Genomic DNA, 18,398 nt, shown 5'->3' with positions numbered 1-18,398 from the left:
AAAGAATTCTTTCCACTGAAACCAATGGGGTCTGCAACATGAGTGAGAGAGCAAGAGCAGGACATAAAGGACTAACCGCCTAAGTGTAGTTTTCATTCTGAAATGTGTGCTTACCACTTTCACCACTTTCAAGATACTGTGATAGAGACCACTTTGTAATGTCTGTAAGATGGATTCTCCCTGCTCTCCTTCCCTTCTTCATTCCTTCCCCTGCACAGAACAGTATTTTACCTTGAATTAATTTAATCACTTCACTTACAAGGAAACAGACAGCTCATTAATGACTCAGTTGCATACTTTACAGCATATAAGAGGCAATTAGACCACCACAGAATTTTAAGAAAGCTTTGTTTGTTCTTCACATTAGTGATTTTTCTGCATTTTTTTTCTTCTAGATGAACTGTAATTATAAGCAAGATTTTTCTCAGCTGTTGCTGTTCAGCCTCTAAAATCCACACAACTGATTGTGTTTATACAGCCATATTTACAAAAGATGGTTCTATCAGAAGACCCATGCCATCCAATTCACAGAGAATGAAGTACTGCCCGCTGTAGGAGACGACCAGGTTCAAGGCCATCCAAGGAACCTGTGGGTGCACAAGTCCATGGGACCTGATGAGATGCATCCACAGGTTCTGAGGGAACTGACAGAGGAAGTTGCTAAGCCACTATCCATCATATTTGAAAAGTCATGGCAGACTGGTGAAGTTCCCACTGACTTGAAAAGGGGAAGCATAACCCCATTTTTAAAAAGGGAAAAAAGACGCAGGGAACTACAGGCCAGTCAGTCTCACCTTGGTGCCCAGCAAGATCATGGAGCAAGTCCTCCTGAAAACTATGCTAGGGCACATGGAAAATAAGAAGGTGATTGGCGACAGCCAACTTGGCTTCACTAAAGGGAAAATTGTGCCTGACAAATTTGGTGACCTTCTATAACAGGGTTACAGCACTGGAGAATGATTCCATTGGGAAGAGTGACTGATGTCATCTACCTGGATTTGTGCAAAGCATTTGACACTGTCCCACACAACATCCTTTTCTCTAAAATAGAAATGGATTTGACAACTGGACCACTCAGTGGATAAAGAATTCGCTGGATAGTCACATTCAAAGAATTGTGGTCAGTGTCTTGATGTCTGTGCGGAGACCAGTGACAAGCTGGTTGGTATTGGGACTGATATTATTTAACCTCTTTGTCAGGGACTTGGACAGTTGGATTGAGTGCACTATCAGCAAGTTTGCAGATGACACCAAGCTGTGTGGTATAGTTGATACTCTAGCAGGAATGGATGCCATCCAGATAGACCTTGACAGCTTTGAGAGGTGGGCCTGTGTGAAACTTATGAAGTTCAACATGGCCAAGTGCAAGGTCCTGTGCATTGGGTCAGGGCAATCCCAAACATGGATAACAGGCTGGGCAATGAGTGGATTGACAGTAACCCTGCAGAGGATGTTGGTGGATGAATAACTGAATACGAGCTGGCAATGTGCACTAGGATCCCAGAAAGCCACTTGTATTCTGGGCTGCATCAAAACATGTGTGCCAGCAGGTCGAGGGAGGGGATTGTGCTACTCTATTCCACTCTCATGAGACCCCACCTGGAGCACTGCATTCAGCTCTGGGGGCCCCAGCATAAGAAATTCGACCTGTTGGAGTGAGTCCAGAGGAGGGCCACAAAGATGATCGGGGGCTGGAGCACCTCCCCTATGAAGACTGGCTGGAAGAGTTGGGGTTGTTCAGCCTGGAGAAGAGAAGGCTCCAAGGAAACCTTACAGCGGCCTTGCAGTACCTAACAGGGGACTACAGGAAAGATGGGGAGGGACTCTTGATCAGGCAGTATAGTGACAGGATGAGCGGTAATGGTTTTAAGCTGAAAGAGGATAGATTTAGATTAGATACTGGGAAGAAATTCTTTACTCTCACAGTAACTCTCACAGGTGGTGAGGTGCTGGTACAGGTTGCCCAGAGCAGCTGTGGATGCTTCACCCCTGGAAGTGTTTAAGGCCAGGTTGGATGGGGCTTTGAGCAACCTGGTCTAGTAGAAGGTGTCCTGGCCCATGGCAGTGGGGCTGGAATGACATGATCTTTGAGGTCCTTTCCAACGCAAACAGTTCTATGATGATTTTATAATCTTACAGTGGAAAGCCCAGGAATGGAGCCAATGATGGTTAGGAACCAGTTGTTTTAAAATCTCCTAAATCAAGAGGAATAGTTAGTTATCTATTAAGCTTCACAGCTCCACAAGCTTATTTGACAGCCCTTTTCAGCTTTCAGTGAAAAAAACTGATGATTTTGCTTGCCCCATTCTTCTTATACAACACAAGAAAGAATTTGGCATAAAGAGCTCCTGAAGCTTCTCTGTTGTGAAAAGAAACAAAGCAAAAAAAATAATGTCTCAATTTGGAGTTTGAAAAGGAAAGCTGTTCTATGAATGGATGAAAAAATAGATGTGTAAAAAATTGGTTGGATGGTCAGGCTCAGAGGGTGCTGGTTAGTGGGTCATACTCAACCTGGAGGCAGGTAAAAGTTCCCAAGGATCTATCCTGGGACCTGTCCTTTTCAAGGTCTCTATCACTGATCTAGACAAGGCAAGGGGGTGCAATTTCACCAACTATGCAGATGACACTAAGTCATGAGGACCAGTCAATACACAAAAGAGCTGGACTGCCATTCAGAGGTGACTGGACAGGCAGGAAGGAGGAGCTAACATCAACCCCATGAACCTCAGCCAAGACAAATGCACAGCCCTGGAAAGGCAGAAGCCCAGCAGTGATCCTGGCTGGGGCCAGTGGGACCAGGGAGCACCTCTGAAGGGACAGCCTTGGGCCCTGGCAGGCAGTGAGCTGAGCAGGGGCTAGCAGCACACTGGGTAGCAACAGCCCATATAGGCTCAAAGAAGAGAGGTTTAGACTGGAGATATGGAAAAGATTTTCACCCACAAAGACAGCCACGCAGTGGAGCTGGGACACAAAGAGGTTATGCCATGTCCACCTTGGAGATTTCCAGACTGCCCATTAACTGGACAAAGCCCTGAGCAATCTCATCTGATCTGATGTCTGACCCTGCTTTGAGCAGGAGGTTGATCTAGAGACCTCCTGATGTCCCTTCTAAACTAAATTATTCTATGAGCCTATATTGCTTTCCTCATCATTAACAAACTCTGTATTAAGCAAATACGAATCAAAGCTGCCATTTCCACCTAAAATAGCTGAGGCATCTTATTCTAGCCCCTAAACAACTACGTGGAAGGCTAAGAAGGCCTCTACAGCTAATAAAATTTATATAAAATACAAAGCAAATAAAAGAGCAATGTATTGTGTTCAACTTCTTACCACTATTCTCATTTCAGTATCTAAGCATCACAGGTCAAGTACAAACATGTGACTCAAGGACATGCTTTGAATGTGTGTTTCAGTTCCCCCTACTTTTCTCTCAGCAGCTGCTGCATCTTTCCCAAAATTTGCCAGCCTTCCACCAATGGCTGAGGCAGAAAAGTATGTCTCTTTCAACATACATTTCCCATATAAATATTATTACATGTTACAACAGAGTAGTGATGCAAAGCAGCAACTTGAATGAAAGGCATCATAGGAAGGTGTACTTCCAAACGAATGTCTGTGGTACATTTATGTAGTTACATTGTGTAGCTAACCTTTTTCTCTGTTTTTCTGGATGCCTTAGTTTATTGTGCCATCTTCAAATTCTGCTTTTGTAGAATGAACACTTGTTTTGTTTATTTTAGCTGGTTTATAAAAATTCTTGATGAGTAACACAGAAAGTATATTGTTTACATGTCTGTGGAGGTTTTGAATAACTTGCACTTGAGGAATACACATACTGAAAGAACAAATCAGGCATAACTCTGTTACATTTTATCCAAGTAAATAAAACCTCAAAAATAAAATGATTGATTCCTCTAGAAAAAACAAATCTGCAACTTCACACATTTTCAATCTCTTCTGATCTCAAAGCAATATGAAGCAACATACTTCTTTTCTCCAAATACAAATATTTCTTTACAACTTCATTGCCTTCTTGCTTAGTAGTATTTTACGTTCAGGTCTGATTTCTATTACTAAAACAAAATGAAATGAGGAAGAAAGGAAGAGACATAACAAAGGCACAGGACTAAACTCTCAGTTAACAAGAGTTGGTGTCACTTATATATGGTTAAGCTGAATTAGACCAGCTGTGATCCAGCTCAAAATAGACTATTTTCTAGAGAACAAGGAGATGTAGTCAAGATTATGAGTGTACACATAGTCGTCTTTTGCTCATCCCTCCAATATATTCCAAAAAAAAGTCTCTCTGGAGCTCACTGATAAATTTTAAGAAAGTTGAGGAAAGAGCACAGGCTAGATTCTGTAGCACTGGTCAGGGCTAAAACCAAACATTTTATCATCATTTCTGGCAATTCTAAAGAGCAGCCTGACTGTAAAAGATGATGAGAAACACATGCAGCTGCCAGATTGCATCTCATCTCTCCCCACATTCCTTACCCTGATAGACAGCACTAACTGGCATTCATGTTATTCCCATGCGTAACATTATCAGCTTCACTCACTAGAAATCCAACCAAGATGCAGCATGTATTCTTACTAAGAAAGTATGTACTTGCCCAATGAGTTCCAAAGCTGCCACTTCGATTTCGCGTAGCCCCCGCTGGCATCCTGCACAGAGAAAGGCTTTGCCTGCATTCTGGCAGTGAGCTGGAACAACTTCTTCCATTTGTGATCTTAATCGTAACAGCAATAACATATCTAGCATGTACCACTTACCACTTTTTATCAGCCACACAAACAATCCCCATGTTACAGGTATATCTGAGGAAAAGAGTCATGGAGGTAACTATGAATTGAATTGCTGCCAATTTTCTTCTGCAGGATGTGTACCCCATAAACTCTTCAATCTGATGAAGAAAAACTGGAGATACCATAACCTTCACAGGATATCTCTATCCCCTAATTACAGTATGTGTTGCTGCATTGCTTCTTGGGGTTGCTGCGTAAAGTACTTGATCTGCTCTAGTCATTGTCATTACTTTTACCTTTTCCAGGTACTTCAAAGGCTTTGCTGCTGGAGGGTAACATCTTTTTCAGTTACACATAATATACTGCTACTTTTTTTCCTGGTCTGGGGTAAAAGCATGCATTTTTCTATATTCCATCTGGGAGAGGACTGCTTCTGAAATACTTTAATTGGAAGATCCCGTGTTCTGTGTATTATCCCTACTTAGCCCACCAATTTGTCTTCTACTTCTTAGAGAGCAGAAAAAAAATAAATTTTTAAAATATAAATACTGAGAGAACAATGACGTATTGAGATTTGCATTTCTCATAGAACACCTGCCTGAGAAACATTTGCAATATGCCCGTGCTTGGAAAAGCTCTATGCTAATGCTGGGGTAAACCTATCCTCTCTGTTAAAAAAAAAAAAAATAGTATTTTGTAGTGGTAAAGACAGCATCCTTTCATATGCTTTTTACTTAACTTTTACACTCACTGGGATATACAAAAGCTAGTGGAGCTCTTAAAACCTCAGTGAAAAGTCTTTTTTTATTTTGCCCATGGAAATCTATGTTCATCTGGGATTCAACCTGCAAGGGGCTCTTGGAGGAGCCATATTTTCCAGAGTCCCAATACTATCATAAGAACAGGCTGAATCCACCTGCTGCAGCATTACCAAAGATTTCCACTCTTCTGATGCATCCTTTGTGGATATCCACTTCCACAGGTAAAAGGAGGTGAGGTAAGGACATGCAATATAATGGCTTTTGGTGCCAACCACAGTAAAGAAGGTGCCATTCCAGCAAGCAGAACTGAGCCTAGCGGCAGCTAGGATCTGTGTTGTTGGGGGAGGGAGAAGGGAGGATGTGCCAGGAAGAGAGGGCATTCTCACAATTAGTCTTGAGATTTCTGACAGTCCAGGGATTAGTCAGAGCCTGGACCATAGCAGAAATTTGATGCTGAACTGCCTGCTGAGAAACACTATTTGCTCCACAGCCTAAGGTGGGAGCAATTTAGACAAGCAGTTAGAAGAAAAAAAGAAGAAGAAAAAAAAAAAAAGAAGAAGAAAAAAAAAAGAATAAAATTAAAAACCCAAATCACCTCTCAAAGTTGACAGCTATTTGTGGAAACTGACATTCCATACACTTGCTGAGCATATGAAGCAGAAACATTGCTGGATATTAAATTCTGGCCTCATTCTATTTCTGTTCCTGAGGTAACAGATAGTGAGTCAGCAGATGTTTTAGACACAATCACTTTAAAAACTACCTTTATCTTTTCTTTAAGCTTCTCCCATACAAGCTGCTACCAGTGGATGGATGATGAAATTTAGTTACTTAATTGCATTTACTGTGATACCGTAATGTCATTCATGGAGAGAAACCCTCTAAGACTGGATTTGAAGTTTTAGAAGACAGGCAGTCTTTATTACAGCGCTGGGAGCACGGGGGAATGTTTCCCCCAAGCGTGCTCTGCGAGTTACTCGAGGATACACGTTATACGCAGCAGAGTACCTGCACATTCCTAGCACATTACATACTCATTTCCATTCACACACAGGACTGGTTACGAGTTTCTCGCCTCTAATGCGAAGCGGCGTGCACCCTCCGATAGCGCTGCTGGAGTTTGTCACCACCTGCACGTGCTCCCCAGGCCGGGGTTTGCCCTCCCTCGGGGGGGGCTCTTTGGGTCAGAGGTCACGATCTCCCACCACCACAGCTGCCTTTGTCCCACTTTCGACTTAATTTCAGTGGGTTGCAGCCCCTTATCAGTTTGTCTCTCTTGCAGTCAGAACTTTCTCCCTTGGAGGCTTCTTTCCACATAATTTGCACAATTGTTCTTATCATGGTCTATTCTTTGTTTCCCAAGACTCCCTTGATTAGATGTCCTTTCCTTCATCAGTTTTGACAACTTGAGAGGGTGGATACTTGAGAAAGTGAGTCAGCTTGACCCAAACTTTATGCACAGCTTTGTGTAATGCTAACGACCTTCCAGAATACTTTGACATAAATGTATATACAGCAGTATCTATACAGTGGCATCAACTGCTTTAGAAACGTGTTTATCTCAGCTTCGAATATCATGCAAGCTTTCCTATCTGCTCCTCCTGAGAGTTTTTATTTTACACAGAGATTAGGGCCTGTCTACTTGTGACCGCCTGGCGACGCTGCCTGTAAAGGGCAGGCTGCAGCATTCTAAGAATAGCACAGCTCCCCCGGTCAGTCGCCAGAGACTTCTCGCGTACAACTCCCCGGCAGCGCTGAGTCAATAACCCTTTCCTGAGGTAACACGGCTGTCCCGGTCCCCGAGAGGCGACAGGCGGGGCCCACAGCTACACCGCGGCCGGCCCCTCAGCCGCCGCCCGCTCGCTGCCCCGCGGCAAAGGGCGGAACGCCCCCGCCGGCCGCGCGGCCGTGGGCGCCGAGGGCGGGAGGGGCGGCAGCCAATCAGAGGTGCCGGTTCCACTTCCCGCGCGGGCGGAGGGCGGGGCGGGGCAGGAGTGCCGGCTCCTGAGGTGAGGGCGGCGGGACCGGGCGGTGCCGGTGTGGCGTGTGGTGTGGCGTGTCGCGCCAGGTTGGTTTATGTCTTTTCTGCTCTCCGTTTCCGTCATACATCGCCACGTAGCCGCAGACGATGCTTCACCGATTTTGAAAACTGCGGATTTAAAAACATTTGCTGCCGGCAAAAATACGTCCTATGCATATTTCACTTACTTGAAGAGGTGTGCCTTGGAGTGCCTGGAGAATGAAACAGGGTCATGGTTTTCTGTGGTTTTCCTTGTATCCTCACATACTACCATTTCTAAGTATTGCTTTTCCTATTTTAAATTGGAAACTTGAAACATACCTGATTGAGATGGTTTTGATGCTTACTGATTAAGTGAAATCCTCTTAAGAAACTAGTAGTACTTTGAGTGGCAACTAAGCAGTTCACTACTATTAGTGGTATTAATGTGCAGCTGCCTTGCTGCACATAATAGTTACAATTACATTGTTCAGCATTTTAAGAATGTATGGTTATATTGCCATAAAGAAACCTTAATAAGTGATACATATCATAGAATCATTCAGGTTGGAAAAGACCTTTATGATCATAAAGTCTAACCGTTAGGCCAGGACTGCCAATTCTATTCCCCATCCTCCTGCACTTAGTGTTAAGGTACAAATCTAGCCCTGCTTACAAACACAACTGTCCTTGTACCACCCTCACACACCAAGTCTGTTGGTCATAGACCTGATGGAGGATCCAGCAGGTTATCCAAAGGTTTTACTTAACATCCCCAGCATTTTTGGTCCTCTGATTGGGTTCACCACTGTCCCTAACCATCCACCTTCCTCCTGTCAGAAGGTTCCCCTCTATTTAGTTCTCCATCTCATTTTATACTTTGTTCCCTGTTTCTTTTATTTTTCTGAACCTACCTTTTTACCCCTGCACTTCCTTTTCCCTGCCCAGACTCCTTTTAAGCAAGCAAACAGCCCTAATTCCTTTTTCCTCATTGGTCCTAGTTCTGTTAACATCCATACCCAAGTCTGGTATTTCCAGCATCATTACCTACACAATTTTGGCCTAGTATCATATTACTGATACCTGCTGTATATGAAGACAGTCTTCTGTCACAGGTTTTCCTTATGGCCTTACAATTCATGTTGGTTATATTTCATTTACATAGTACAGTTGTGGGATAGAATTCTCTTTTTCTAGCCTTGACTCTCCTAGCTAATTTTAATTAAAAACAAGTATTCTCTTACCTTATGCATACTTGAGCAACAACATACCTTGTTTTGCACTCACACCATATCTCTGTCCTATAATTTTCATCTCGCTCCTGGTTCCCATCAGAAACATCAACTAATTTAGAGACCAGGTGTTCCAACAGGACCTCTTGTTCACAACTAGTCTATACAGTCACCTTTTCCCTGAAGGAAAAACTGAAGGAGAGGGAAAAAGTCCCCTCATAAATACATGAGGCAGTAAAAAGTTAATAGTTTAGACAGTGGAACTACTAAAAATTAATTGAAGGAGTTAGTTTCTCAAAAGTATTGCTTAGGGAAGGTAATTTGTATTGCTTATGTTCACTTAATGGTTTGAAAGGTTTTGTATGAAATAAACAGCAGAAGACACAGCTTAAAAAAGCAACGCAAAAGCCCAGTTCCTGTGGATAAAAATTGTGTCCATGGTCTGTAGTTAGTGTGTTATATCCCTCCAAAGGAAGAATACTGAATGCTTTGGGTAGCTGCCTTCTATAGGAAATTCAATCCAAGGTCATGTGCTAGCAGAAATTAGGAAGTTACATCTGTTGAACCTTAATTTCAACCTTCTGTTTCAGTATTTTTGCATGATATAGGAAGTTTTTAACTAATCCATATTCTGTATATCTTCTAGATGAAGCATTGAAAACATCACAAAACAAGATGTTTGCGGCTTTAAAATACCACTCAACAGACTATTTATATGAGGTATAGTTTTAATATTTTTCTTGATATTCTGCAATAAATATGTCAGTAACTGAAGAAAAGATTGAGTGCACATTTAAAGAAACGATATCCATAACTACTTTCTTAGGAGTTCTGTTTCGGTGTGGTTGTTGCATTGCACTTGCTAGGAGAATATACTGAAGTGATTTACAGGCTTTTTCTAATAAAAAATTAAAGTAAAATTTTGCCAAAACTGAAGAGCATCATTTTTTTTTTTAATGTCTGCTGCACTTGTAGTTGTGTTTTATAGCCAGTTTCCTGTTTAGAGCTTTCTTTGGAGGGTGCACTGTGCCTTCTAATGCAGAAAATTTGATTAATGACTTTTTGGAGAACAAATCACATTTTCTAGCTACTTTAATATGTATTAGGATAGTATACACAGTACTGTATTCCCTACTGATGGTAGGAAAGAGTTTTTATAATGTTTTAGATTAAATTCATGGAAAGCAGATGTTTTTTCACACCTTCAGTGAATATTTTGGCTTTATAGACGTTGATCAGTTAAGACATAGAAACCTTATGAAGTCCTGTTCTTCCTGTCCACATCTGTGTGATATTACCAACTGCTTATCATTGAAGCATACTCTCTTAATTAATTGAGTATTCACTTTTTTACATTTTCAAAGAAAGTCTATGAGCTAAATAAAAAACTACTCTGGCAGTTTGCCAAAAGGGGACATCTCTAGTGTCACCGCAACTTCTTGTTCAGCTCTTGTGCCTAACTTCTACCCTCCTTCTAGAAAGTACATGATAGTTACATTTCCTTTTCAGGCGTCTGATATATCAAGTGCACTTGCCTAATGCTTCCAGTTCTTAGGAAATGCCAGTATTCAACGGGCGTCTCAAACTTCGATTTCTGCACACATCTGGCTCAACTGGATGTGGAATCCTGCTCTTAATATACTTGTTATGCATTTTTATCAACCCTGGATATGTTTTTTCCAGCTGCCCAGTATAAATACACCTTTGAAGAAGGGAGGCTTTTTAGTCACTTAGAGACATGAGTTAGATTCCTCATGCTGTGTTGTAGGTGTGGTTACAAAGTCATCTTTAGAACTTCAGTATTCTCTTACATGATAGTGACAAGCTGTATGTATGATATGCAGGCTGTATGGAACTATAAAAATGCACATAAAGTCTTGCAGTTAAGAGAGAATTTTGCAAAGACCTTTTCATTTCTTTGAGAAACGGGTAAATGTGCATTGGTTAAATACCATAGCCATTAATAATGGCCTTGAAAAACACTTCTATATATTTGAGAAAGGAAAGAAAGGCTGTGTATTAGCAGGCTTTGTAAACTGAACTAATTCAGCTTAAACTGTACACTTAAAACAAATTCATTTAAAATGTTCTGTAAAATGCACAATTTTCCTGTTTTAAGGCCATTATCTGTGATGATAGCCCTAGGATGTATTTGTTCCACTTTACAAACATCAGTGATTGGAAACAATTTTAACTATCAAGCTAAAGTTAGATTCAGTAAAACTACATACTGTTTTAAAACATTTATTTCTCATCTCTGATAGTATAGCTTGTATTTATTTGTTCAGTAGTTTCTACCTAGACTCCAGCAGGTCATTCTTACGTAACCTAAGAGTACTTTGGGAGCTGTACGTCACAGTCCTTACAGCTTGTTCAAATGAAGAGAAAGGTTATCTCTACCAGGAACTTCACTAGCTGTGCTTTATATTATGATAAATGCAGTTGTTTTAGCACTAAGTTCAATACAGATTACTTAAACTGATGTACAGCCAGTAATACGGGGAAGACATAGGTCCAGTTGCTTGTAGTTGTTTCTGCCTTCTTCTGGGGAAAAGTCATACTCTGATTTGGGCGAGAGGGAATGCATTAGATCAGTATGATGGGAACAAATTTTTTAGAAGAACCTTCTAAAGAAAAGATGCTATGATGACAGCAGTTTTTGCCTTTGATGTTAAATTTAACTGTCATTTACAGACCTGTAACTATCCCACAAAGAATTAAAGTGAAATGGGTAAAGGATCTGTAACAGTGGCATTTCACAGAATTGACATTGTTTGCTCACATTGCTTCCCCATGTCCTGTTCTTGCCCTGCCTTGTCTTGGTTCCCCTGTTCTTCCCTTGCCCCCCTTCCCCCCTCTTCCCCTTCCCCTTCCTTTCCTTTTCTGTCTACCGATACGTGAACGTTTGAAAAGTGCACCAACAGCATGGTAGTTCTGGTAGCAGTCCAAGTCAGTGAACTATTTCTAGTTTGTCACCTGAGATGCCTAATGGTACAAGCTATAACTGGCTTGACAACATATGCTGAAATGGACATTTCTAGAACCTGAAGCAACAAAGCTGAAATCAAGTGATGTACTTACAACTAGAAAGAAGTTTTTAGTCTCATTCATGGTGTTTTCCTCCATTTCTGTACCTAGTTGCCTTTTCTAATATACCTTTTACACCCCAGAAGTTTTGAGGACATCTTTCTAAACTATAAACTTGTTAAATCCAACCCCCTATGTAATAATAATATTTCTCTGCTTCCTAAACTCACTGTTTATTCCGTGGTTCTGTGGTATTTATACAGTACTGTACATGGGGTTTTGTGACAAAAGAACTGTTACATAGTTTGTTGAAGGTGGTCTTCAGTGAAGAGTTACTGAAGTCGCTGTGTTGCCTATTTAATTCTAGAATTCAGTTGATTACTACCATGCTCCCTCTTTGTTTTTATTGAGATAAAAGGATTTATAAAGGGCTTTTGTTAGCTTGTAGTGGCACATGAAAGCTGAGAGGCTTTATAATATTATGAGCACTTAAATCAGCTTATATACACATCAGCTCAGGACATCAATGGAAGCGTTAAGATAAGCACTTGTAATTGCACACACAAAGTTTAGGTAAGTGTAGTTAAGGGTATGTGAGATTTTGCATATGCAGAAGTATAGATTAAACATTAACCATCAAGTCAGGTAAATGTTAATATCTTCTCTTAATTTGGACTCTGTCAGTTTTACCAAAAAATAAAAAATTAACTATAAAATACTATGTTCTAGTAGAAAACACCTGAAAATAGTGGGACTGTTTAAAGAGGTAGTGCACAAAAAGAAGAAGAATGGAACTGTCTCTCTCATAATTTTATCATATGCCTTTTTTTGTGCAGATTATAGCAAGGCAGAAGTTTTCCATCTGGAAGTTATCACTTTGCTTGCCTCCCAGTTTACATCAAGATGAAAAGTATCATCTCACTGGACTCTTTGCTGATGATAAGTATAGGAAGCCATGGACCAGAAGTAGGTTATACAGTCCTTAAGTTTTGGTTTACATTTACTGTGGATTAAAGGAAAAGCTTGTGTTTGTGTATAACATGATCATTTCATTTAAAAATACATTATTTCTAGAAGTAGCAGTATGTCAGTTCAGATAGCTCTTGAAGGTAGAGTGTGTTCATTGTGTAAGTAGAAACAAATGGGTAATGGATATTTATTTGTGTATGGCATCATAAATGAGTACAATATTTGATTAGTTTTTAGAGATTTCCGGAAAACTTTCTGTCCGGACATGTGGTCATGGAAGAAAAGCAATGATCAGAGATAAGTAAAATACTAAATCTGATTAGTTTTGAGAGAGGTTTGAAAGTTGATGCTGATTTCTTGAGCTGCAGAAAAAACTGGGGCTTTCCAAGCATAGAGGTAAGCATATATATATTTTAAAAGTAAATTTGCATTTACTTTTGTTAATGAAAACTAAAACCATTGTTTCTTCTGCACATGTGCATAAAGTTTGGTTAGCCTCTGGAATAGTTTGATCAAATTTTAATAATTTCTGTGTAATTCTTTTTCTCTCTTTTTGTCTTAGTTACTTCAACACAGAACATGATCACTATTTCGGTATTGGATCAGTGGAAGAAAAGTTTATCTGTGGAGGATTTCCTGGAAAAGTCAGTAACCTTAAGTTAAAAAAGTATATGATTCCTTTGATATCATTCAGGTACTTTGTGAATGGTAAGCTAATGACAATAACAGAATATGGAAAGGTTTTCTGATGGTAGGCAGTCTGCAGTGCCCTGGAGCTGTACACTGTAGCAGATAGCTTAAAGATGCCTTTTTAAGTAAAAGTAGTATTGTGTGTTTATGGAGTTCTTTGCTTCTTTATCTCTTTTTTGTAATGGTTGTGTAATCTATTTGTGACATTAGAGGTCTCTGAAATGTGTGCATGAGCATGAAAATAAGCCATGAGGACATTCTGTCCCCCACCCCCCAAGACAGTTCTCTCTTGTAAGTGTAGATGAACCTATTCAAAGAAAAGTATTTACAAACTTTTGAAAAGGTGTAAAAGGCAGCTATAAATAGACAAACTTGCATTATAGCAATTAAAGAGAGAAGTATTTATTTTAAAATTACATGTATAAAGTCAAAATACATCAAATGAACTCTGAAATAGTTCATTTTAAAAATAGGTTTGCAACACAGCCTTTACAGCATACATTAAGACGTGAAAGAACATAACTGTTCTACAAAGCCAGTAAATTGTGTGTATTTCTTCTGTCAGTCATCAGAGTGAAACTAATAGGGGAATTACTTTTACACTTTTACAGGCCAGTGTAAAATCTATGTTATCTTCAAATCTCCATTAAAATGTGGTTGTGAATAAAACTTGTGGTTGGAAAATAATCATGACAGAAAATGTCAGCACCAGGCTTGCCAGGACCTTACATTGGCACTCTGTGATTTCACTGTGATACAATCTTTAATTGCATTGCTACATACAATTTTTTTGGCTTAACTCTCTGCTCATTCATGGTATGGAAATATCATGCTTATAGAGTGGATCAAGGCTGTGCAGAGAATGATGTGGCTGTCTGTGAAATCTGGCCTCTTTTGTAACAATAGAGAGGTGCTTTTCCTGTACAAGTGGTATTTCATGAAAAGGAGGTACAGAAGTACATAGTTACATACAAACACATGGTTACTGCAGGAAAAGAAAGCTAGAATAAAAAGCACATAATGGGAGGTTTCTGGGGAAAAAAAAATCTTTGTCCTTAATTTAAAAGGGCAGTTAACTCTCTTGGTGTTCTGTGTAGTTCTTCGATCATTAGTTAATGATCATAATACACCCAGGATAGGTTGTGTTTTCCTAGTATTACATAATTCCTGAAGCTTGTTAAAGTAAGTTGAATGCTGCCTGCAGAAATTATTCTGGTTTTGGCTTTGTCAAAACTCCTGTGTGATTTTGGGCAAACCATTTGAACCAAAACCTCTGCAGTTACCCACTGAATGTCCTCCTCTTTATTTTCTGGCAGATCCAAAGAAGATGAGTGCTCATAACTGAAAATGCTAGTGCTTTAACATGGAAAAATGCCAAATACTGTGAAAGGCTAGGAGTTTGATGCCTTGGATTGGCATCTAGCATGAGTATCTCAGTTTTGTTCTAGAGAATGTAGATTACAATATTGGCATTTTAATGGAAATCTTGTGAATATTAATGAGTTACGTTTCTGGTTTTCTCACAATGCTATTAGAAATATCCAAGATAGTGTATTTGTATTCAACTTGAGTTTTACTAAATGGCCTACAGCCATATGCTCAATAGTGAAGATCATAGCAATGAGCAATTTTCATCACTCAGTCAACCAGAAGATTGGAAACAAAAATTATTTATGATCACAGCTTTACTAAACACAGTACCCAGTAGGACATAATATAGTACAAATTTTTAAGAAGGGTCTAAGTCTATTTGAAAGTTTTCTAACTTTTCAGCGACCTCCTTTGTAACTTTCAACATTATTTTGACAGGGATTTTTAATACAACTTCCCCTTCTCTTTTTTGAAAAACAAAAAGAAGCACGAAGTAACTGTAAAATGTTTTCAGGCTTGGTCCTTTGGAAGTCTTCACCTTCTGAAAACAATAATGACAGAAAGCCTTTTGTAAGGCTTTGTAGGAGAACTGAGTGGGTTTCCTTGTGATGCTTGCATTTCTGTCTTGGGAAATGCGCTCTTTAGGCTAACAACTGTTCTCTTCTTGTCATTTCATGTCTCTTTAGGATTCAGATAACTAACAGATGTTGAAGTGGCTAACTTTTAGCTGTATAGGCCCTCTGCATCTTGTCCTCAGGCATGTGGTACTAAATGAAGAAATGTCTGAGTACTTTTAAAAGTTTGGACTTGAAGCCCTATCTCTCCCCTAACAATTGAACTATAAAGAATGCATATTATGTGAAAGTTGGGTGATTTTAACTGCTGAATGTAAAAAATGGAAAAATCTTAAAAATTAAATATATTTCAAAATGTATCATTAATATATAATATATTAAGTCTATGTTATTTATATATTATATATTAAAAATTAAATAACAAATAAAAGAATGGTTTTGCACAAATGCAGAAATTTTATTGTGCTATAGAAACAGCAAAATCAAAGTAAAAAAAATATACTTACTTGTTTACGTTGCCAAAACCAACCTTGAAATGTTACTTTGGAGACTTGCATTTGAATAGCTTAACTGGGGTTGGGCTAGATAACCTCCAGAGATGCCTTCCAACCTCAACCGTTTTGTGATTTGTGATCCTGTGAAGTGGAAGCATTTGATTGTATTTTCAGGTTTTAATTCAGTCCAGCATCTATCAATGTAACGAGTACACCACTGCATTTTAAAAGAAAATTATATAGATTTTGAGATCTTATGATATAAAGGTAATTATGACATTAACTGTATCTGAAATGATTCTGCCTTATAACAGGCTTGAACTATAGGTTTGGATTAATGCTGTATGCTGCACTGAAGAAAACTGAAATTACAAACTGCATCTTCAGGAAAAAATAAGACTACTCTATGTAATATAATAATCTGTGCACCTTCAGAGAGTGATAAATGTTATGAGGCTGCTGCAAAACACATGGGAAGATATCACCCATGACATTGTCTAGACTAATAACAGTAACAGAAAAAGAAATTGCCAAATAATAGTTGTTATAAAGATACAGTGTCATTTAGATATCTATAGTGAGCAATTCAAGAGTCAATTAGATGCCATCTCAAGGGATACTAAATTCCAAGAATGAAGTTTATTAGACCAGGCAGCATTTACTTTTACCTGTTGTTTTTGCATTTAAGTTAATCATAATATCTAGATAAATCTGAGGAAATCAGTGCATGTATTAGACTTGAGTTACAGAGAATTTGAGGTTATTTCATGTAATGTATTTTAGAATTAAGTGGGCTTAGTCTGTGTACCAGTGAAATATTAATTGGAATGAGACTAGGGAATAAGGAGCAAGGAGTTAAACTTAGGAGGAGAAGATGTCTTTGTGCTTCACATTCTTTAAGTGCTTTGCGTTCTGTTTAAGGTAAGTAAAGAGAATTTAAATAACTCCGGTATTTTAGGATTTAGGATGCCCTGTGGGTAGGACTAAGGAGTATTAATACACTTAATTAATCACAAATCATTTTAAGAATTCCTGGTGAGGAATGTAATATACTGCCATGTATGTGCAAAGCAAGACACACAGAGAAAAGACAGGAATGAGCAGTAAATAGGGTAGGTGGCTTATTTTGGATATTTAAAGCTTGACTTACAGTAAGTGTTTTTCAATAGGTTTACTGTTAGTAAGAAACAGGGAGTGAACAGCGTGATAAGTAAATTCATAGATAACACTAATTTCTTTCTAATAGTTAAAACAACAGATGACAGGAAATAAGCAAGATGTTATAATATTTTCAAAACTGATTAGGAAGAAGCATTAAAATGTTCTGCTGTTGTCATTTAAACAAATGGTAGGCTTTTTCTCTGGAGTACAATATTCTCTGCTGGGTATGGCACACAGGAGGACTGTAGTCCTGGAGTTGTACAAAAAAAGTATTAACTGTCTAGTTAAAAGATTCTAGACTTAATTAAGGTTTGGCATAATAATTATCAAAGTATGTCCCAGATGTGCTGATATGTAATATGGTTATAATTGAGTTCAGTGTCTTTAGATTGCTTGTCATAAGATTCAATACATTCTATGCTAAGACTTTGCTCAGAAGATGCGTTTGTTCTGTTTTAACAGTAGGCACAAGGTTTTTGTGCTAAATAGGCACTTTTTGTAGATTTTTTTTTAATACTTTTCTGTGTGTATAAAACTTTAGGTAACTAGATTAGAAGAGGTGGTATTTTGACATAAGCTTGTCAACTTGGGGGTTTTGGGTTTGTGAGTTTTTTGTTAACAGTTCTTCATGTAAGCCAGTGTGGAGTGTGTGATCAAAGAGATCAGTGAAGTGGACTGATACATCAGGGAAAATTAGTTCAGAGTGCCAGGGAGCCTAATATCTCTTTGGAGAGGCTGAGAAACAGAAAGAGGACAAAAAACAGGTAGGAGAAAACCCCAGAGTGGGAGAAAAACACTGAGGAGACACAGACTGCCTAGGCAGTGGTGACAGGACACCTGGCAGGAAAGGAGATAAGCAAGTGAGTCTCTAATTCCTAGGAACTTCCAAATTACTTAATTGGATAAACCCCTTACTAGCTTTAGTGCATGCACTTAATCACTATACTTATTTTGATAATGGGACTCAACTCTCCATATTTCAAATGCAGTGCCTTCTGTGTTCAAAACAGTGTACAAGCATAGCTATATGACTTGGAATATATGTTTCCATATTTAAGAGTAGTCTGTCATTTAAAGCACTTACTGTTCTCCAGAACAGCCTTACCTGGGCTTGAATCTGGAAAAGGCTGGCCCATGTAGTCTCAAAATCTGCAACTCCCTTAGGTATGATCTATCTATAAAACTATAGGGAAACCCATTGATCTCAGTAAACTTTACCCACATGTAACTTGGCACAGTGTTCTAAGGTTTTGGGATTTTCAAAGGCTTATGTCATATTAAAGTTTGGTCATTAATTATTACTCATACTGCGTAATTGTTGCTTGTGAACTATACTACTTGTAGTTTCAAAATTAACTTCTGAGCTA

General features: G+C 39.0%; 1 protein-coding gene across 1 annotated transcript in view; it reads left to right on the top strand.

The window, feature by feature from the left end:
- Nucleotides 1-9,017: 9,017 nt before the first annotated feature.
- SHOC1 (shortage in chiasmata 1) overlaps nucleotides 9,018-18,398 on the top strand; it is a 57,671-nt gene continuing 48,290 nt past the window's right edge. The window contains exons 1-3 of the mRNA XM_080371072.1: nucleotides 9,018-9,464; nucleotides 12,608-12,737; nucleotides 13,303-13,398. Coding sequence (XP_080227198.1) covers nucleotides 9,420-9,464; nucleotides 12,608-12,737; nucleotides 13,303-13,398 — 271 coding nt within the window. The 5' untranslated portion in view covers nucleotides 9,018-9,419. The remainder of the gene's footprint in view (nucleotides 9,465-12,607; nucleotides 12,738-13,302; nucleotides 13,399-18,398) is intronic.

Source organism: Falco punctatus, assembly GCF_963210335.1.
Source record: "Falco punctatus genome assembly, chromosome: Z".
In the NCBI taxonomy this organism is placed as follows: Eukaryota; Metazoa; Chordata; class Aves; order Falconiformes; family Falconidae; genus Falco; species Falco punctatus.
The sequence above is the reverse complement of the archived record's forward strand: the minus strand, read 5'-3'. Positions and strand labels throughout refer to the sequence as shown.